The sequence below is a fragment of the Rissa tridactyla genome, chromosome 2 (assembly GCF_028500815.1).
Source record: "Rissa tridactyla isolate bRisTri1 chromosome 2, bRisTri1.patW.cur.20221130, whole genome shotgun sequence".
NCBI classification, from domain to species: Eukaryota; Metazoa; Chordata; class Aves; order Charadriiformes; family Laridae; genus Rissa; species Rissa tridactyla.
The window spans coordinates 73,214,127-73,235,887 of record NC_071467.1 but is presented as its reverse complement, the minus strand read 5'-3'; the positions used below and the strand labels follow the sequence as shown (position 1 = coordinate 73,235,887).

Sequence of the window (21,761 nt, the reverse complement as noted above, 5' to 3'; positions counted from 1 at the left end):
TGGTACAGCAAGAAGGGAAGTTGCCTGCTTGCCTTGTTTTAGCTGCTGCACTGGATAAATACAACCTTGAGGGAGGAGGTGAGAGAGGCCTCTCCTGCAGGCTGCAAAGCAGACTGGGCATGGGGGAAGGACTTTTCAGAAGACAAGATATGTCTCTGCAGCAGGAGCAGAAACTGGTGGCTGCTTGGAAGAGGAGGAAGCAAACTATACAGAGCCTTTCCATCAGGCTGATGGAAAGAGACTGCAGGTTCAGAAGGCCTCTGAAGAATAAGGAGAAAGGCAGGAAACCATTAAAACATGGAATTTAAACCCGTATCTTTCTCTCCATCTACACACACACACACACACACACTGACCTTGCAGTGTTATTCCATTTTATACAGCAAATCTGTGTCTTCTCTTTCCACCTGTATTGTTTTAATTCAAATTCAAATAAAATCCAGCTTCTGAAATTCAAAGGCCTGTAGTGGTTTGAGGATGTTTCCAATACAGAAAAAGAACAGGCAGATGTACCCCAAAGCTCTGGCTGACTCAGGATTCTTTCACATTTGCATTGCTCTATTTTCTTTCCAGCACTGGTCATAAAAATTATCTCCACTGACCACCTCATAGGTGGGAATCCAGTTGAAGATCATAATATACATTGTTTAATTCCTCCTTGTGGGACTCACAGTCTGTGGCTCGATGTTTTGATGTTAAACCTTACAATTATCTGATCTCTGCAAGGATTGCACTCATCCTTTATTTTTGTTTGCTGGTACTGGAGGAAAGATAGCTGATGCTGTCTCACATAGACTCTATACAAAATCTTGGCTTCCATGTTTTATTTAAAATTGCCCTCCAAGTGTTATTGCCTCTGCAATGAGACAAATGCAATATATTAATTGGATTAATCCAATGAATAGGAATCTTACACCACCCCATATTATTGATTAGCAGCAAACATACAAATTCATTTTACAAAATTGGAAGCTTAATATAAATGTATGATTAACAAATCCAAAATATCCTGTTTAATTTTGACATTACATGGTGACAAAAATATACAACTTAAATAAGTAGACAGATAAGCAGCAATACTGTTTTCTCTAGAAACTAAATGGTCAATACTAAAGCAGATGCTAAAATACATTTCTTTGTAAAATATGAATTTTCAATTGCTTGGATACAAAACTTAAAATCAGGACTTCACCATGTTTAACTTTTGATGGTGCATGACAATCGCAACTGAGAGACAGGGATGAGAAACGGGGCAAGACAGCCCATGGGCCCTTTATCTTGTCCAAGCTGAGGGAGAAGAAAAAAAGAAGCAGATAAAACATCAGCTGCGAAATATCTGAGATGGCAATAAAGCTTCTGAGTTTTAAAATCCTCCTGCGATTTAGCAATCTTCATGCTAGATGCTCTTTTCTGAAAATATGCATAACTGCAGGCAAAACCGAATCATGACAAGTCAGTCCTGAGAATAAGAAACAGAAGGACAGACCACGTGTGGACAGAAATCCCCTTTTGTCCCAGTGATGAAAAATACTCCCAAACCAGTAATCATTTTGGGAGGAAACGGTTGCTTCATGCCAACACTATGATCTAGGGGTCATGCTTTCTTGCTTAAGACATATAATTTCTGTGATAAATCCCCTGTTTCTCACAGTGCTACAGCTCTTGTCCCACAGCCCTCTCCATGAAGGACGAAAGGATGGGCAGTCAAAGTACAGTGCATCCCCTTGGGTATGTGATCAGCCCGTGGAAATGCAGCCATTCCCCCAGGACAGTGAGACCCTTTGTTCTCGGTATTTCACCCATAACTTATTTTGTGTTCCTTCTCCTGCACCCTGCACCCCCAAGAGTGAAGACACCAGGGTGTGTGCATCCCTGATCCTCACAGATGAGGCTGCACACTTGGTAACACAGCACAGAGTCATAGAACGGTTTGGGTTGGAAGGGACCTTAAAGATCATCTAGTTCCAGTCCCACTGCCCGGGGCAGGGACACCTCCCACTAGACCAGGCTGCTCAAAGCCCCATCCAGCCTGGCCTTGAACACTTCCAGGGATGGGGCATCCACAGCTTCCCTGGGCAACCTGTTCCAGTGCCTCACCACCCTCACAGTAAAGAATTTCTTCCTAATATCTAATCTAAATCTACCCTCTTTTAGTTTAAAACCGTTACCCCTTGTCTTATCACTGCACTCCCTGATGAAGAGTCCCTCCCCACCTTTCCTGTAGGCTCCCTTTCGGTACTGGAAGGCCACTATAAGGTCTCCTGGAGCCCTCTGGAAGAGCTGGATGCTGTGCTCTGCTCCTGCCCACCGTGTGTTGTCCCACTCCTCCCCTCCAGAAGGAAGGAGCAGGCCCAAGGCAGGACAGCCGAGGTGCCAAGCCATGGCGTGTCCCTGCTCCGGGGCTGAGGAGATCATCCCGGGCTGTACCCTTTGGGAAGCCAAATGAACCCCGGGGCGCCTACAGCCCTAATGGCAAAGAGGGTTTTGTGCAAATACAGAGAAACCCACCCAATAATCTTGGTCAAATACCCGGGTTTCAGGTCAGGGTTGTTTTTTTTTTTTCTTTCCCGAAGCAGGTATTATTTAAAACTTCCTTTTTGAGCCGGATGAATACCACGCTGAAGATCTGGGATGTTTGTGACACCAAGACCGAGCTCAGCACAATCCCACCTCTCACGGGAGGGACACCGCCGCCCGCACCGCACCCTGCGGGGCCGCCCCACCTGCCCCTTCCCTCAGGCCCAGGCCGCCTCCTGCGCCCCCTCCTCGCCCGCTGCCCCCCGAGGGGCCCTGGCGGGGCGCGGTGCCCGCCCGGGCGGGCGGTGGCCGTTATTCCGCCCTGAGGCGACGGTCCCTCGGTCGGCCCTGCGAGGGGAGGGCTGCGGAGGAGGGGTCTCTCCCTCTCCCCCGCCGCAGCGGCTCCCGCTCGCTTTCTCCTTCCCCTCCTGCCCGGCCCGGGATCCCGGGCGGACGCTCCTTCCCGCCGCGGGGAGGTCTCCTCAGGAGAGGGAGGAGGGGAGCGCCCTCTTGCTTGACGGCGGCGGCCGCGGGGGGGCGCTGGCCGCCCTCCGCCCGGCGGCTCTGGGCTGCCTGCGCCGGCCGCGGCAGTCCCGCTGCCCGCTCGGCGCGCAGCGGCCGGGAATGGGCGAGCTCCTGCCGCCGCTGCTCTGCCCGCGTCCCCCGGCTCCGGCGCCGCCTCCTTTCTCGGCCTGAAGCGCGCCTGCACTCGTGGATCCCGGCGGGGAAGGGGCCATGGGCCGCCTCCCCGAGGCGCGGCGGCTGTGAGGCGGCCGGCGCTCGCTCGGGGAGCCGGGTAGGCTGCCGGCTAGCCAGCCAGCCAGCCAGCCTGTGCCGCGGGAGGGGGGGGGTGGCTACGTCCGGGAGGGGAGGTGCCGCTCCCAGCCGGCGGCGGGCACACCGGCGGACACCCAGCGCCTCGGTGCCGGTGACTCGGGGGTGCCCGCTCGCCGCCCGCGCCCCCACCGCCGCCGCGGCGGCGGATGGATGGATGCGGCATGGCCACGCTGGTGTGCCGGGTGCAGCTGCTGGATGACACCGACCCCTTCAACAGCACCAACTTCCCCGAGCCCACCCGGCCGCCGCTGTACACCTTCCGGGAGGACATCCCGCTCGCCACCCAGCTGGCCGGGGTTCACCGCCTCCTGCGTGCCCCGCAGAAGGTACGCGGGAAGGGGGGGCTGGGTGCCTGTGTGAGAGGGGGACGGGAACCGGGCGAAGGGCAGCGGCCTCCCCGCGGGAGCCCGGCAGCGGGGAAGACGGCGGGCGGCCCCCGGGCCCTGAGGGGCGGCAGCCCGGGCTCCGCGCCAGGCGGAGGGGCTGCCCGACCGGGCTCCCTCTTGCCCCGCCGGGCTACCCCTCGCCCCGGCAGTATAGACATTTCCTTAAGTCCCGGGGAGAGGCCCGAGAGACACACGCCGGAGGGGCTCCTCCGCTGCTCTGGTGGGTTCCTCATTGCCTTCAAGGGCTGCTGCCGCCTCTGCGTTAGCTGTAGCTGCTGTAGGTTTTCCTCTAGGAGGGGGAACCCCCCCCGCCAAACCAAAGCCCGATCTGGGTATCAAATGCTAAGTGCTTGTCCCTTGCTAGTGACTTCAAGATATCTGGAGGTATTGAGGAATAACGCGTTAAGGACAGCCGAGCTGCGAGGACAGGCAGGAATCCCAGCTTTGCTGTGGTAAGGTTTAATGAGCTGGGCAGTTACAGCAAGGGCTTTGGTAAAAATAGCAGCGTGTCTGCTGCCCTTGAAACAATTGGTACTACTGGTCTGAGCTCTTGCGAAGAGCTGCAGCATTGTTACTGCCATGGCCCCTGTCAGATCTCACCTATCTCTTCTTGCATACTTCTTCTAATACGTGTGTTGGCATCTATAGCGCTGCCCTTGAAGTCAGGCACCCAGGCATGATCCTTGAATTTTCAGTTTTCAAAGCAATGCCATTGATTGACATAATAATAATGTTCTTTCATTATTATCTTGTATCTGCACGTTAGTTCTGCAGAGTGCACTGAAGAAAAAAGGAAAAGTGCCCACTTCTTTTTTTCTTCCCAGAAGAAAACAAAGTAAAAGTTGTAAAACTTTTATTTGCTCTCTGATGAAGTGGGCGGAAAATACTCTCTTAACATTACTTGTTGTATTATATCTTGCTCTTGGGAGCTTGCGTGAAGATGACAAAGGGCTGTGTGTGCCCTTAGATTTAAGGATATCCAAAACCCCATAAAAGTATTTCAGAGAAAAGCTCTTGGAGTAGACAGAAGTTTTGCATTTGTAGAACAGTTTCTCGCATAATAGTTGCCAAGGATACAGCATCCAGTGAACAGAGCTCTGCCTAATGCACAAAACCTTTGGAAGCTCTTGGTGCGCTGGGTCAATTCTGTTTTCATGTGCTCAGTCGTCCCCAATTCAGAGACTGGTCCCATTGTTTTCAAGGGAGGCTTTTTTTGGAGTCAAAGCTAATTAAAAGGAGGGCAGGATGGATTCCGACATCTAACGGAGTAAATAAAAAGATATTTTAAAATGTGTTTTTACAGTTAATTCAGCAGTTAATTACTGTTTTTGAGTGGTATTCCACTGTGTGGTGTTTTGCTTTTACTTTGCTTTGAATGCTGTCCTGGCACTTTTTTATAACCCAAAAACTAACGCAAAAAACTCCAGGGTTTAGTGTCTTAGGAGCCACCTAAAATCCATGGCCACTTCTATACGTTTAACTCCTGCCCAGTGTTTCAGCATGCATCATGTTTCAGAAGTTTGTTTAATGTTTGGAAACTGGACTTACAGCCTTTGAATGAAAGGTGGTTTAAGTCTCTAGAGGTGTTGTAAACCCTGCTACTGAAAGGTAGCTAAAGACAAGTCCTGTCCCAGTGACTTGTTAATCTGAGGTTCTGACTCTTGCATACGTTTTATTTCTGCTGTTTTAATGATATGGGCAGGCTCACTGAAATCTGCTTACGTGGTTACTGTTACCTTTGTATTTGCAGGACCTATTTCTGGAGTCCTTAATTATGTCTCTTGGCCTTCTCTTAGCTTCTACAAAGAAAAAAAACCGTTGATTAGACTTGTTTACCTTTACTAGTTATACTGAAAGCTTAGCTCTTTGTGTGCACTTGCAGTTAGTGCATCCTTTCTGTGTTTGGCGTTACATCTTTGTGTGTGATTTTGTAGAACCAACTGATTTGTGTCACGTTTTATGGATGGGCTTTCCATTTTCTTTTTTGGAGGTGGGGATATTCTTTCTGCAGCTTTTCCTCAAGACCGTACTCACCCGGTCTCTAGAAGATCACCATGTTAGTTGACCGAGAAGGATTTTGTTCCATTTCTCCCAGACGTCAGGACAAACTCTGTGATCTTGGGGGAATGCAGCTGTCAAAGCAGAGCATAGGTTGAAATTCAGGTGTCAGTTCATGTTGATGCATTTGAGGCTTGATTGATTAATTACTTTGAAAACTAGTGAGCTAATGGATTGATGGTCCATTTAATACCCTGATAGTGACTAGAGTAAAATATCCTGAAACAGATGGAGGAGTTTATAACTCAAATACATAGGAATGCTGATGTCTAAATCATTCCTGAAATCTTCTAAACTGTTGGCCTTTTTGCCAGCAAGTTGGAATGGTCAACGCTAGCTTTCTTTCATCTGTTTTTAAGTCATCGTCTTTTGACTTGACTTGATGAATATTAATGTATCCTCTGAGTGGAGGTGCCAACTCGCTGCCTTCAAATCTCCAGCTGGTTTGTGCATCTCTGCGTAGACAATGTACTGCTGTGGGATGTACTTGAGAGACTGAAGTCTGTAGCAGGAATCCAGCTCACTTCAATGTCAGATTTTGTCATTGCTGAGTTCAGACTTGTAGTGATGATGGTATTTTTGTAGTTAATAAAATAACTTGTATGTTGCAAGTCATTGTAAGTTAAGTATTATAAACAATTATTAAGAAAACCATTTAAAACTCAAATGAAAAATGCTTTGATATTCTGACCTGTCATAGTATGATGTTAGTAGCTTTTTCATAACCAACAAATGTTATAGTTTGACTCCAAAGGGCGGCATTTCCTTAGTCCAGTTCTTTGGAAATACAACTCTTGATTTCGTATTTTGGTTTTACTACTTTTTCTCTTTTAACTCACAAGCATACTTGAGTCTGGAAGCAAGTCTAGATCTATAAAGTGTCTTCAGAATGGCAATGTTTTTAGATCCTCCTTGGAGGAGCGCAGTGAAGTTAGGTGACTGAGATCCGTGCGTACTGGCTAGGATGGGTTTTACTGCCCTGAATGCATCAAGTATCTGAGTGAGGTGAAGCACCTTAACCAGTTGACAGGGAAAACTAAGAAGAAAGGTGTCTGTAATCCTTCTTTCACTTGGAATTAAGTGTTTTGTTTTAATCTCCTCCCTAACCTTTTTCCCCCCAGCTTCTCTTTGTGCATACACCTTTCCCTACAGCCATATCTCTGGATGAAGCAGTTTACTGTACCCTGGATTGAGCTCGGTTCTGCCTTGTGTATGCGGCAGGCGTGCCCGGTGCCCGCATGCCGAACTGAACCCCATGGGGCAGGGCACTGCCATCAGGAATGCTTGCCCGGGGGTATCCCCCATGGTTTCAGGTGCCTCGGTCCTAGGTGGTGACATACCACCTTGGTTGCCAATGCAACACAGTACTACAAATTTTGTTATGGTATTTTTAGACACATCTGCAAATTCTTGCTGAGTAACTAAGCCATGTTACAGAGCTTTTTTGGGTTGCCCACATTAATTTGGTTGCCCAGGTGCCATTTTGGATTTGGCTTTTACTACTTTGTTTGTGAGGATTTTAGGTCTCTCTTACTGTCTGCTGCATGAATGAGAACTGAATCTAGTCTGGACTCTGAATTCAGATGTCCCTTTTGTCCATTTCTGTGAATGCCGGGAAAATTCAGAACTAGATCTAAATTTGTGGCTCAGGCCCAGTGCCAATAATGCGCTTTGAATCTAATTTGGTACTTTGGGTTTGTTGGTTTTGAATTGCTTTGAGTTACTTGATACTTCTGACTTGGCTGACACAGGGTCGCTCAGGAGAGTGTATATATATATATATATATGGCCGATGTCAAGTGGTGTGCTTTTTTTAGAGATCTTCTTCATTATAACTTATTCATATAATTACAGCATGCTGAGTATGTTGCCATATTCTGTTTTCACATCCCATTGTAACGTTCAGTGTTGGGGCAGATCTGTAAGAAACACTTGTTCATAGTAATATAGGAAATCACACTGTCTAATTTATGAAGAAGATGTAATGGAAATACTTTGTGTAATAATGAAAAACCAAAAAAGAAACCTCACGGTGCATGCGGTGTACTAGTGGCATGGAGGAAATGGGAGATACTGTGCTATAAGGATAGTTCTTTTAGCCTCCTGTTCCCCCTGAGAAAACTGGAGGCAACTTCTGTGTTTAAATCTATTCCAAGAATTTGTAATTAGGAACAATGTCATTCAAGAAATAGTGGTATCAGCAAATAAATCCAATGAGCACTAGAGGGATTCGGGAGTTTCATTCATAAAGAAACCATCCAGATTTCCGTCTTCAGCTGCTGTGATTTTGCCCTAGATTAAAGCCATGACTGACTCTGGGGCATGGTGTGATGTAAACTGATAGCAGAGGCTGTTCCACTGGGTTCTGTCCTGGCATGGAGCTTAGCTCTGGCATTGAACTCAACGCCAGGCTGTATCCTGGCGTCAACTTCAGGTTTTCTGAGAACAGAAAACCTACTAACTGGCTCCTTTTCCCTGGGTTTCCTTGAAGCACTGTGGCATTAAGAAATGCCGTGGTACACAGATGCTAGGCAGAAGCAAGAAGAAGAGAGGGCGGTTTGGGTCCTGATCCTGCTGAAGGTAGCGGTAAATAGAGCGACTGTTCTCTGAAGAGAGTATTTTTGGGTTGGTCATTATGCTCTTCATGGGAGCTGAAGAATAGAAGACGAAAACTGGAATGTCATCATTGTCCCAGGGAAAATAAATGCACTGGCAGGAGAAGCTGGCTGATAACTTCTGCAAGTGTTGCTGCTGAGGATTGGGGAGTATTTTAGTTGAGGGCTGTCTTCCTATTCTCCCTGAGGCAGGTGGACATCAGCTCTTTCTCATCCTTCAAGAGAAAGAGGGGACTTAACACAGCAGTTATTTCTGACAGGTTTCCAAAGTGTTCTGGATCTAGCCAAATATTTCTGGAGCTGACAAAGTCCCATGCTTCAAGAGATTGACCCTGTAGTGGTTGTGTGTGCTTGAGTTTTGTAGGGAAGTATTTATGAGGGCAGGGTGGATAGGATCCAGCTCAGTCTTCTGACTCGAAAGCACAGGCTGCATTATTTTCCTGTGTGAAACACACTCTTCTGGGGGAGTATAAACACCCACCCAAAGGCACAACTGTGAAAAGCTGCCCGGTCTCCAGCAGCTTATTGTCTCCTGCTGTGTGGGCCTTCAAAGGGGCAGAGATACCTGTACAGCAGATACGAAGTAACTGTCAAACACTGGGCTTTAGCTCCAGGAGTTTAACATAAGAGGTCTTTGAAGTTCTTGCAAGGTTCTTCTGATGAGTTATAGTTTGGGCAAGTTATAGTTAAGTTCAGCTGTTTGATTTAGGCTTAAAAGCCATATTGTAAAAGCAGGGGAGCAGACCCGTCCTGGAGGTCTAATTCCTGAATTTGACACTTCCCTATTGCAAGTGTCTCAGTTTGGCTGCTCGCGTCTTGAGTCTCTGTAGAGCTCAGTGTCAAGAATGATGGGAGCTAGTGTGATGTCAGCAGGTAGTTCTCAGGGGACCGTTCAATTTTGAAATCACAGACTGGTCAGATGCAGCATCTGGAAAGTGACAGCGCCATGCATTTACTGGAGGTTTGTAATCAAACAAAGGAGGTGAATAGGAACAAGTTAGATTTTGCTTCCAGGTCTTGTACTTGCAGTTACAGATGTCAATGTTTTCTTTCAAAACCATTTGTAGATACCTCCTTTCTTCCAAACTCTTCCAAGCTTGCTCTATGAAGATTGCCAGTGGCTTGAGTTAGCAAGAGACTAAGACAATTTCAGCCTGTATCTGTGTTGGTGGAAGAATGGTCAGGGAAACATGTGGGACCTGGCATGCTGCAATCTCCTCTTCTTCCTGTGTTGTCCCAAATAAGAACAAAAGTTCTAAAAATTTTCAGGAAGAGTTTCCTCTTTCCAGTGCTTGCACAGCCATCCTCCCTCACCAGTAATTAGGGTCTAAATGAGAGTCCTTTTTCTTTCTGTCTGATCTCATTCACTGGGTTGTGAAGATGAGTATTACAACCCTTGTGCAATTGTACGCAAGGCAGTTGGGCTGTAAGTCGATCATCCATCGCATTATCACCTGTGACAACGCCACTTGGTTTTACAGTCCACTTCTCTGACCGCAATTCAGCCAGGACAGAGGTTGTTAACTCTACTTTTTCAAAAAGTGTCATGTATTTTTTGGTGACCCTGAGTGGCATGGGTTGGGTCTATAGACCTTCTTTGGGGAACAGTGCTTCAGTAAGCTGTACCGGTGTGCTGGGATATTCCTTCATTACCGGCTCAGAGGAAAGAGTGCCAGCTACTACACCTCTGTCATCACTTTCCACACCACCTGGATTGCATTATATTAATATTAACTTTATATTGTATTACAGTTATTAATAAGACAGCAAGGAATGTTGTTACATATTTTTAGCAGAGGAACAAGTTGGGACAAAAGTAATAGCGAGTTCTCTAGTAGGCCCAGCTACCTAGAAACATCTGCAGCCATCTGGCTTATGAAACTATGGAAGTAAAGGTGAGACTTGAAAGTTCACTTTCCACGTCATCAGCTTAATACATGTATGCATTAAAAAATGCATTGTAGTTTCCAATTCCAAATGCTTGAAAAGAAGTAATTTTCTCATTCCCAGCATTTTAAGAATGCTTTAAAAAAAAAAGAAAAAAAAAAGAAAAAAAAAAGGCTTGGACCTTTTCCTTTACTTTCAGTATGACTACTTGACTTTAGTAGTACTTCTAAACTGACCCTCTACCTGTATTGTGAGGAAGATATTTATTTGAATTACAAAGTCCTGGAAAAAAGTTGCTTATTTTGATTCTGGATGCCTAGTCATTATTGCTAAACAAGGTCAACGTAGTATTATTATTTGGTCATCATTTTACATGGTAATGTTCGGTAGGCTGAATGGCAAAGAGTGGGGTGACTGGAAAAGCAGCTTCATCTCTTTTTAGTCATAGTTCTAGAGTGGTTTTTAAGGCAAAGTATATATACTTGGAAAAATGAGACTTGGACAGTGTTGCCTGGTGTTTACTAACAGTTCAACTCTTGATATCAGGCAGATAAGAAAAAGCTGCATAAATAAACAAATCATAATACAAAGTCAAGTCAGGTATGCGTCATTACATGCAGTAGTGGAGGGGTGTGTATTGTTTAAAGCTTTATGGTTGTCAGCCACAAAAATAGTAAGCTGGATCTTGTGCTTTGTGTAGGTGAACAGGTTGTATTGCTTTAACTCTATTGATACAGATAAAGCATTACAATTTTCCTTTTGTACATAGCATGCGTGATTATATTGGAATAAAATGCACTTACAGATAGCTTGTATTTCCCTATTTAGGAAAGAAAGTTATGCTGCCTTCATCTTGGTTTCTGTATTATCTTCTAGTTTTAGAAACTAGAGACTATGCCAGTTAAAAAGATAATTTTAAGTATCATTGATGTTGATTCAAAAATGAAAATGTGAGACATTTCAGCACTGTTCTTTGAAGCTAGTCGCCTCAGATTTACTAATGAGCCCTTCAGCCTTTGTAAGTCAAATTGGGAAAAATAAGTATTTTCTTTAGAATTGTAAATATACTATTGCAGCTGTATGTAACAGCTTCAGAGATAAAGTAGCTGCTTCAGCTGCAGGTGAGCTGCCTAGGGATTTTGTGTCTAGCTTTTTCTGATGGCTATGTTATCAGCAAGGAGAAGATGAAGTTCTGGGCCCCTCTCTGGTGGGGCTGCTCAGCATGTTCATTGTGAACCACCTGGCATGATTTGGGGGCTGGCAAAGGAGGCAGCTGTAACTCTCATAGCTGTGCCAGCTAGGTTGCTCATCCAAGGGTCATATGCAAGGTAAGGCTACCTAAAAAATCATGTCTGTTTTCTTACTTCATTACTACAAGGCTATTTTACAGCAAGGTTTGCGAGAAAAGAGCCTAACAGCAGGGTGTGCAATCAGGATACCAACAGGAATCTCATCTGTGCTACTGAAATGCCAAATGGGGACTTATGCCTGGTTTTTGTCAGGGTGGAGCAGTTGTTCTGAATTTTCTCCAAAGCACCAGTGATGACCCCATTCTAGCTGTGTTGTAGACATAAATAGTCTTCTAGTGCTTGGAAACACTTGGCATTTTATGGGAAGTGGAGAAATCAAAAGAGCTACATATCTACCCTCTGTTTATTACCATATTCCAGCAGCTGTCCCTGGAGCGTGACCTTTGGCTCCATGCACAAAAGGGTTTTTTTTTTCCCTCCATCTCTAGCATTGTGAGGGAATTGGCTTGCAAAAATCTGGAGTTCTCTGCCCTCTTTATGGGAGGTCTTGGTGTCTCTGGTGGGGGAGACCCTCTCAGCTTTGCCAGGCAGAGAATTAAGGATATCTGTTGAGCTTTATTCTTTGCACCTGAGGTGTAGCAATCCTGCAGGGCCTTAGCAATTAAAGGTGATGAGCAGCTGGAGAAGAGGAGGGAAGAAGCAGCAAGGGGGAGAAGGAAAATGGTGCCGTTTCCTGTGACCCTTGGAAGAAAGGGAAGATTCCTGAAACTGTGAAGTTCGTGTGTTCCGCCCTGTCTCACAGGCACTGAGGAACTCTGTAGTTGACTGTTGCCTCTAAAAAGTAAGTGAACTTGTGGGATTTCTTTGGGTTTTGGTGTGTTGTGGTGTTTTTGGCTTTTTGTTTTAAACTTGGTCACTTTCAAAAGAGTGCAAGGATTGATAGTGGTCAGTGCCAAGGAAAGGAGGTGAGCTGCAGATTTACCTGTGTCTGGTTATGGAAGTGTGTCGGTCCTAAGGCTAGTGCCCTCTGAATTTCAGAAGTTTCCCTCATGAAACACACTTCTTCGAACTCTTTTATGCCTGTTTATAGAAAACTGTAATGTGATTTGAAAATGGACACTTTTGAAAAACTGTGTGCCTGAGGAAGAAAAGGTACTGTTAGGGCAAATGACACTATTTGTGTAACTTGTGCTTTTCAATCTCTACACGTGTTTCTTCCCTGTCTTCATCATTCTTTCTTTCAAGTACTTTGTATCATGCTACCAGTTGAGTCAAGCTTCTCTTAAAAATGCAGAAGGCTTGTAATTCTCCAGTGACCACAAGTAAGGTAGGCAAGCTTTATTCACAAGTGGAAAAGCAGGGTATAAGTAAAACACGGTATTTTATTTCAGACAGATGTGACCGATTTAATGTGTGTTAGTATTCTAAATGATTAATGTATTGTAGTGATCATTGCTGGTCACAGTTGAAGGACTCTCATTTTACTGTGAATTTTTTGTTCTGGTTTGATTATAATACATGAGACATTTTGTCTTGTGCCTGTACAAGGCAGAATGAAATGCAACTCTTCTGGATTTAGTATGTGCTGTTTTGTGTGCCTGTGACCCAAGCATTCCCTTCCTGTCTTGTGCAGTCTTCGTTTGATATTGTAATACTCCTCATTATGCTTCCTTGTTTATGTCCCCTTTCCACATTTTTGAGCAGAAGTGAGCTTAAGTTATTGAAAGTAATGCATTTCGATTTGTTATATTTGCCTTGTAGATGGTAACATGTTCTTCTTTAGATGCTGAGTCCAATTTTGGTTTTTTTAGCCTAATTAAAAAGTTAACTTGTCTGCAGTATTGTTTCAGCTTCTGTATGGTGGTTTTACTGGGTTTTATTCTGCCTTATGTGTTGTTACTGTAATTAAGAAGCTTCTTCTAGACTGAATTTTGTCTTAAGAAGGAAAACGAGCCATTTTTGTGATGGAACTCAATATTGGGGGGTAAGTGGTAGAAGAAAATCCTGATCTTTTAGAAGGTAAAGGAGCATAGTTTCTGAGACTCAGGCTGTGTTTCTTCAGATGCTACTTAATTAAGCTTATAGGTTTCCTGTCATAGGTTTCCTGTTTTCTCAATGGACTTTTTTTTTTGCTTGGTTTTGAAATGTGCACCGAAAAAGCTACCACAGTTAGGAAAGTGAATTCACGCTAAAGCCTAGTGTATGCCCATATCTTTGAGTTTCTGAAATTACTGTTCAGATTCTCAGAGTTCAGTTTTTCTAGTGCTTTTATTTCACTTGCTGAAGACAAATGCCCTTTGGAGGAACAACCACCTGTAGATAAGTTTGAAGGTGGAAGCTTGCGATAATGCAGAGAATTATCTCAAGATGCATATATTCTTTCTTTGCTAATTAGATGTGCCTTAATTTATATGTGTGTTGAGCTTGAAAGTCTTTCTCTTATCAAGGGATCTGAAGGAAAAGTGTAATATTCATCTGTACAAAGATGAAGAGGGAGAGAATGCTGTTTAGGCTCATTTTCAGAAGCTGTATCGAAAAAGATTAATGGTCCTGGAATACTGGTAATGAAACACAGCCTTACTCTTCCTCCCATCATTGATTAGTATTCAGCTCCAGTTTTAGCGTGTGGAAGTCATTACTGTTTGATAGATCATTTAGCTATATGCTAGAGGATACATGATTGCATTGTGGTGTCACCTTTTTTTTTTGTTTTGATAGTCTCAAAACATTAGGTCCTATAGGTCTTAAGTCTGAAGCTGTCTGTTACACAACAAGATTAGTTTCTTTTTATTTAAAAAAAAATCTGTATAGTTGTAGGGAAAAGCCTGAAGATGTGACTTTTGAAGATTAAAAAGACAGTGAGAGCTTAATATTTTTAATTAAGAGTTAACACTTGAATGTATAGAAACATCCTGACTTGAAGAAAAGACATTTTATTTTTTTTTTATTTTGTTCAGTGTTACGAAAAACAGATATTTAAAAGCATCCTTGCAAATGCTGTTTCAAAATGCATCCTGTAACTGCTACCTCAGCACAGAAGTTCAGGAGCACACAGGGTGACAAGTGAATTGTGTCCTCACTGGCAGTATTTTCAGGGCAGGATTGAAGTGGGCTGCTTTAGCGTTGACAAAGCTAAGTCATCTGAACAGCTGCCAATGAAGGTAAAAGGATATTGATTTTCAAGGTTGCCAAAACAGTGTCTGTCTGTTGTGAGCGCTAAATCATATTGAAAGGAATTGGAGTAAAACTGTCATTTGTTCTAATGTTTTCCTTTGTGGACTATTAATCAAGACGGGCAAGATGCAAGTGTATGCTCTGCCGATAAAGACACCCCTTAGTATGGAGCAACTGTCTGTCTAGTGCTGCTCCTCCCAGTGTGGACTCCAGTTTACCATCACGTTCTCTCAACATGTTTCAACATGTAATTGCATTGGCCTGTATACAGCAGCGTGGCCGTCTTGGGCTTTAATCCTAGCTGTTGGAAGAGTGCTGATTGAATTGCAGGCTAAAAATAGGCTTTATTCAGACATGCTGTACACTATCAGTTGCGCTCTGCTTTGGCAGTTTGTTGGTAACATGACATAATTAAAAGTTGACAAAGGCAATATGCAGAATGCTGTCCAGCGACTTCTAGGATCTTTGTCTTGAATGAGGTATTTTCTTAACTTGATGAAGCTGGCTAGCATGGTTACACCTCAAATAAGTGACCTACTGCATTAAATTCTTTGATAGTTCTGGTAGGCTGCTGAAAGAATGTTCTTGCCTTAAAACATTCTTTAGATTGATGTTGCTTTAGTGGGAAAGCCACTGGTAACAGCCCCTAGCATTTGGAAATCATTATGGCTAGGTGTGATTTGAGTGACAAAAAGGAGATCAGAAATATTTTTCAGTGAAGTGTAAGTTGAGTTACATTCCTTTATGTTGTTATGGTTTGTCATTGATATTCCAGCAAATATTTCAGAAAGATATAAGCAGCTGACGAGGGGAGAATAGCTCGCTATCTCACGAGTAGTCATCAGCTAGTGTTATTTTAAGAAGTCTCAAGGGAGATTGATTAAAATTATGCTCTCATGTTCTTCATCCACAAAATTAGATTTCTTGAAATAAAAACAGTAATCTAAATCTCTGAGATAATTAAGTACCAACTCATAACATACTGTTTGGAGAAATATTCAAATGAAAAAAAAACCACCTTTTTCCTCAGTGAATTCTTCTGAAGGAACCGACATGGGATGCAGGCCGCCAAGTACTCAGTCTCTGTGCTTAGATGTTAAATTCAGGGAAGGGAAAATAAACTACAAACAATTTACTGTAAAAAGATTATTTTCTTGGATGATTGTGTGTATACGTAGATGCAATCGAAGCAATGTTATACATACCTCTGTTTTCTCATGTTGGTTATTTGTCCATTTCTTCTAAGTAAGTCGAATCAAGACTCATGTTCTGTAGGTGAGTCACGGGAGGTTAATACTGCAGTTGAAGTCATGTCTGCCTGTTACTTCTTAACAGGCTGGCTGTTTGACAATTTAAAATAAAAGCGACTGATCTCATGCTGTATTTCCATGTGGCTACTAGTAATTTCTGTGGTTTGATTTATATCTAAAGGCAGATTCCTAAGAGAACCAAAGACTGATGGAATTGGGGTGACTGTACATGAGAAGAGAAAAAAAGAGGGAGTCTATAAAACTTTCCTGACCCAGAAACAGGAATACAATCATGAGGAGGTTGTTACCCAAATTTAGTATCTCTTGTAGACTTTTCTTTGTCAGTTGTAACTTTGTGAATAGGTGTTATGTCAAGATATTTTGCAGGAGAATCTGTTCTACAAGACTGAAACCCCTCTTCATTTTCAGGTATCTCTCTTAAAAATTGGTAGGTTTTGTTGTGAGAAACTGTAACTAGCTGCCTGGGGACGTATATGAAGGATTTGGCATGAGTGTTCTTACCGTAGCCTGTAACAGCATACTTGTGTAACCTTGCGCCTGTCCTACCAGGGAATTTGACTCTTATATTTGCTGTTGCAAATATGCAACCTATGGAACCTGTTTTGGCTTGATTGTAAAGCTGTAACCACTGGGCAATAACCTGAATGGTGCTCATATTAGTGTCCGTCTTTATGAGCTACTAGTGGAAACGGAAAAACCTATTTACTTAATCAGATGCTATTGAAGATAATTACTGTGTTCAGTTTGTTTTTGTTGTGGAGAAGGAAGGTGAGTGCAAATCCCCAGCCACAGAATGTTTATACGCACACATCATGGTGTTTGGACAATTACAAAGGCTGGTGTAGCAAAGCAATGTTTGTGCCGTCTTTCTTTCTTCCTACCCTTCCCCTTGCTTTTTTTTTTTTTCTTTTTTTTTTTTTTTTTTTTTCAGTATTGCAGACCACGCTGTAGCGGCACAAGCTCAGTTTACAAGTGATGGTGGTTTGCGGGTCTCCTCAAGGAGACAGATTTTGGCCATTGATGATAACTACTTCATTACTCTTGATGGATGAAACCATGGTGAATGGGTATTTTGTGCATGGGACAACTGTACATGTCTCAAGTAACTAGGGCTTGATCTTTTCTTCCACTGTAGGTAAGAGTGGAAGAAAACTAGCTTGGAGAGGGGCTGTAGTTTTTCAATAAAAGTGCTTATTTAAAACGTGGAAATACTAGCATTGTAATTTCTTGATTCTCAGAAGCAATTTCTGGAGGGCTGTCTATGAAAAGGGTGCTGCTGTAACCTGCAGTGCTAACAAAAAGATAACCTAGTAATGAAATTACATTTAAGCTGTGTATTACAACCTAATATTCAAAGCCTTGTGCACTCATGACTATATTCCTTAGTTACAGGTAGCAAACGTGTACTGTTAGTTGCAGAGATGCTTGCAGTGGGTAGCATAAATTTGACTTGTAATTTTTTGAGGTCGCTTAGTGAAGAACTTCTGTTTGGAGCTGAGGAGAGTTCAAGCTTTGAAACCCATACATGCAGATGGATAAAACTGGTAGAGCTACTACACTAGTGCAAAAGGAAAAAAACCAAACAAAACCCTTGTAATGCAGACAAAGCCTACCTTGCCCTTGGACACACACCTACATTTCTGGCAGAATGGGGAATGCAAAATAAATATTCTCTTTCCTGTATTAACTCTTGGACAATAGCCATTCCTTCTTCCCAGAAACACGAGGTTTTGGAGCCGTCGGCTGTTTGGGCGCAGGAGCGAGTGGGTGGGCAGAGGAGAGTGGCGCCTGGGATTCCAGGAGCAGCTCTACAGCGGAATGTCTCCTAATGGCAAAATTGGCGTGAAGTTTAAATACCAGCATTGCTGCTGGCAAATTTTACAGTTAATGTTTTGTTTATGTAGTTCTCCCTTGGGTGTTATATTGTGCCCTTAGCATAGTCTCCTAAAGCCCTACAAAGCAAAACAAAGTACTAAGCTGATGAGCAAGCTTTTATTGGCAGCTTGCTTTGTTCTTGTCCAGGAGAAAATAGGTTTGTATTTACTCTGTTATTTTATGATTTAGGGGCAGGGGAATTATTTTGCTGTCTTTAAATTCTTCAAGCTTCTGTAAGTGAAAATAAAGTTGAAAGAAGTATGTCTAGTGCTTGGAACAAAAAAATGTTAAGTCTTTCCAGCTTCCCTGAAATAAGTGTTATCCCTGAGGCAGCCCCTGAGAAAACTTTCACAACGCATTTCATTAATGAATTGGTATCCATCTATTTTACTGGTTTGGAGGAAAAATATTTATGTTTCCGTCTCATCAGTGTCATAGCAGCAAGTGTCTAAATTTTCTGTGAGGAAAACAGTGTTTTTTTAAATGTATCTTAGATGAAACATGTTTAAGTTATCATTTTAATATACTAGTTCAATGTAGTAAAAATGCCCAGTTAAGGCAATAAAGCTGTATCAAGATGGACTATTTTTTTCTCAAGTGTAAACTTCACATATTTGAAAGTAGTTAGTTGAACATTTGTAGGAAAAGTTTTTGGGATGAAAGGTTTTACAGAATTTGTCATGAAAGTGACGTCAATACCTATTCAAGCAGTTGATTTGGAAACAGACCTCTTACCAATGTTCAGTTTCCTCCTTTGCCTGAATGGACGTATAACTCCATTTCTCACCTCTCAGGAGAGGGCTGTTACTGTTAAATGTGAGCGGACCATTCCACGTTTGTATTAAAAATATAAATCCAATATATAGGACTGTGGTGGTATTTGACAGTATGAGACAGGCTGTGATCACCCTAGTTTTGGCATGTTGAATTATATAGTTCACACAAGGAAGGTGTTAATGAGACTTGCCTTTGGGATCTGCTTTTTAAAATGGGCTTAGGAGACTTTTAACTGTTGTGTTTCCTATTAGAGTGATAGGGATCTTTGGAATCATGTTAATGAGTAGGAACTCAGTTTAAAAAACACTGTAAGTTTTTGCTATAGCAATTTAAGTGATTTAAATTGGAATAAAATAAAGAAGGAACATATAAATGGGAACCTAAATAAAAATATCACATTTGATTTGGGAACAAGATTTTCTTGAGCCACTGTCAGTTTTTGGGTGAGAGCATAGAAAATGAGTGATGGGAAGAGATTTGCTTGCAAAAATACTTATTGTTGAAGGAACACACCATGTTGGCATATGTAATGAGAGACTCTTGATGTGTAAGGTACTCTCAATGCAAAGATATTTTAGTTCATTTTAGCTTTACTTACCAGATTGTAATGGGACAGTTGTCAGAGGTGAGGATGTTTTCTCCATGCTCTTGATGACACAGCGCTGGCTAATACTTTGCGTCCAGACCAGACCTTACAGTAAGTAATTTTGGTATGTTCCTGTGTGTCTCCATAGCAAGGTGATGGACAACTGGTACTTAGAAGCCGTTTTCCTACTCACTTAGCCATCGCCACTGAGGTTTTCTAGGTATGGGTCAGAGGAGGCATTTTCCTTGGAAGTTTAAGCCATCTGAAGTGGATGCAGTGGACTGGTGGGCCATGAGTATGGCTTTAATGTTCAGCTCAGCTGGACTCTCTAACGTTATTTTTCCAAGAGCTCTTTATAGTGAAGCTTAAGCAGTAGGTTTCTGTGGTAACACTGTCCTTGTGTAAATTACAGTAAACGTTTTATTATCCAAAATCAAGGTACTTCTTTCAAACATATTGTAGGTATTATTTGGTTACTGAATGGACACATAGTGCCTTTTGAGCACAGCTGATATGCATCCTTTATCCTGCTTTTTCTTTTGATTATGTACTTCTGTTGCCTGTTACCCCTTTGTTACTGTGCTTTGATCATGCTGTCAAATTATTCAGTCTTCATAGTATAAGACTAAACAGCTTCTGGTTTGTACTTGTCTGTTGAACTTCATAGTTATTCTGCTTTTTCTCCTTCCTGGAAAAAAAATAAATATGCCCTACTTGGTATTGGAATGGCTTTTCTGTCATGAGCCATCATTTAGGCTTGTATAACAGTCAGCCAGCAGCTGCTATAGGGTTTACATGGAATTTGTTGCATTTCTTATATTGTTTTAGGTTTGCCTTGTTAACGAAGATCATAGGGCTATGTGAAGCTTGACACGTTTAAGGGTAACTCAGCAGAGTGGTTTGTAAACCAAAAATCCTCTCAGCACAAGTTTAACCATAGACAATAATAGATTCCTTTGTCTTAGCATCCTGTTGAGGTTTCGGCAACCACTATGTCTTTTCCAGCCAAAGGAGGGCCAACTTGTTATCACACTGTTGTTTAGCAATCAGGGCTGACCCTTCAGGAATGGAAATTACAGAATGACTTGATTGCACTCTTTGGGAGATGATCATAGTGTACCAAAAAGGTCTCTGACTGTGGAAAAGAATCTCTTGAATATTTTGTGCTAAATGTACCACTGTTCTCAAGTGTGACTTGTCTTACCTGATGCTGAATTCCAACCCAGGCTGTAGTGGGAGGGAAGCATGGATGCTTGGGTCAGCCCCTGACGTGTTATGTTTTTGTTTATAAGCTGAGGTGCTCTTATATGCCTTTCTGTGCCCTAAAGCTGTGTAAGCTTTGTTGTTGCTTTACAGATTCATTTTTTTGGTTTGGTCTCTCACCAAACTGAGAGCTGTTTCTGTCACCCTCGCTTGGACTGTTGCCTTTGCTTAGCAGGGAACCTCGCTCTCCCCACACAGGGGCTCACAGGGCCATTAAGGTGCATAGATATCTTTAATATCTAGACCATCTCAGTACTGTCAGGATGATAAAGTTACTGCATAAAAATCTTTAATCCACTGCTGAAATCTTTAATCCGCTGATGCTTTAGTTCTCCAGAGGAGCCCTAGGTCTCGTTGGTTGTGGCACAGGCTGGACTCTGACTGCCCCTCCTGTAAGAATTGACAGGAGGTCACTGGGGACCACACCAGTATTTAAACCAAAATGCAAGCTAATGAAGCAAGTCCGCTAGAATTCAAATGAAATAAAACCCACCCAAATGAAAATGTAGGTGTTTAGCTTGATGTGGCCTTTACACCCTTGTTGCGTGGACTGTGTCCTTCCCCTTGTTGCCAGCTCTCGGGAGGAGGGTGGCCAGTGGTGCCTGTATAGCCTGGAACATTTCCCAGTCACTGTTTGATTGTCATCAAACAGAGGTTGAGGTGGTTGCAGCTCTGGCCTCTGCCCAGGCAGCCTGGAGATGAGAAGGTTGCTTTTGGGACAGGGACCCCTAACCTCTGCTTTTTTGGGGTTTTGGGGGCATGTTTTCACAGGGTATCTTTCTAGATTGGGTGTAGCAAAGGGGTAGGGGGAGGGAGGCAGGCAGAGGCCAGGCAAGATCCTGAAACTCAGGATCCAGTGCCTGTGGTGGCCAAGATTGCAAACACCTGTCTGTAGGAGGATTTTTGCTCCCCTGGTCTACTATGGACAGGAAAACCAGCCTCGAAAGCCAATGGGGAGAGCCTAATGCTGGGGTTGAGAGATCCTGCATAAGCTTAAATGAGCAGAGCTTTGCTCGCAGGATTTCTGTCTGTCATGTACTTGCAGCATTGCTGGCTTTTGCATGCAACGCTGAACTTCGTGTCAGGGTTCCCCTCCACTGTAAGGACAAGGTTACCACTTATATAACAACTGCAAATTATAGTAGAAATTGACAGCAGATCTATATAGTAGGCTGTTTACAACCCCCTACCACGATTATTAAATAAGTTGTTTCTAAAGAAGGACTGTATTTATTCACTAGTAATCAATATTCTTTTATATGATT

At 43.1% G+C, this 21,761-nt stretch overlaps 1 protein-coding gene across 14 annotated transcripts in view; it reads left to right on the top strand.

The window, feature by feature from the left end:
* The first annotated feature begins 3,124 nt into the window (after positions 1 to 3,124).
* The window catches only part of FHOD3 (formin homology 2 domain containing 3), a 403,988-nt gene continuing 385,351 nt past the window's right edge, over positions 3,125 to 21,761 (top strand). For all 14 annotated transcript variants that reach the window (XM_054190223.1, XM_054190222.1, XM_054190220.1 and 11 more), the window contains exon 1: positions 3,125 to 3,680. In XM_054190223.1, coding sequence (XP_054046198.1) covers positions 3,501 to 3,680 — 180 coding nt within the window. In that variant the 5' untranslated portion in view covers positions 3,125 to 3,500. The remainder of the gene's footprint in view (positions 3,681 to 21,761) is intronic.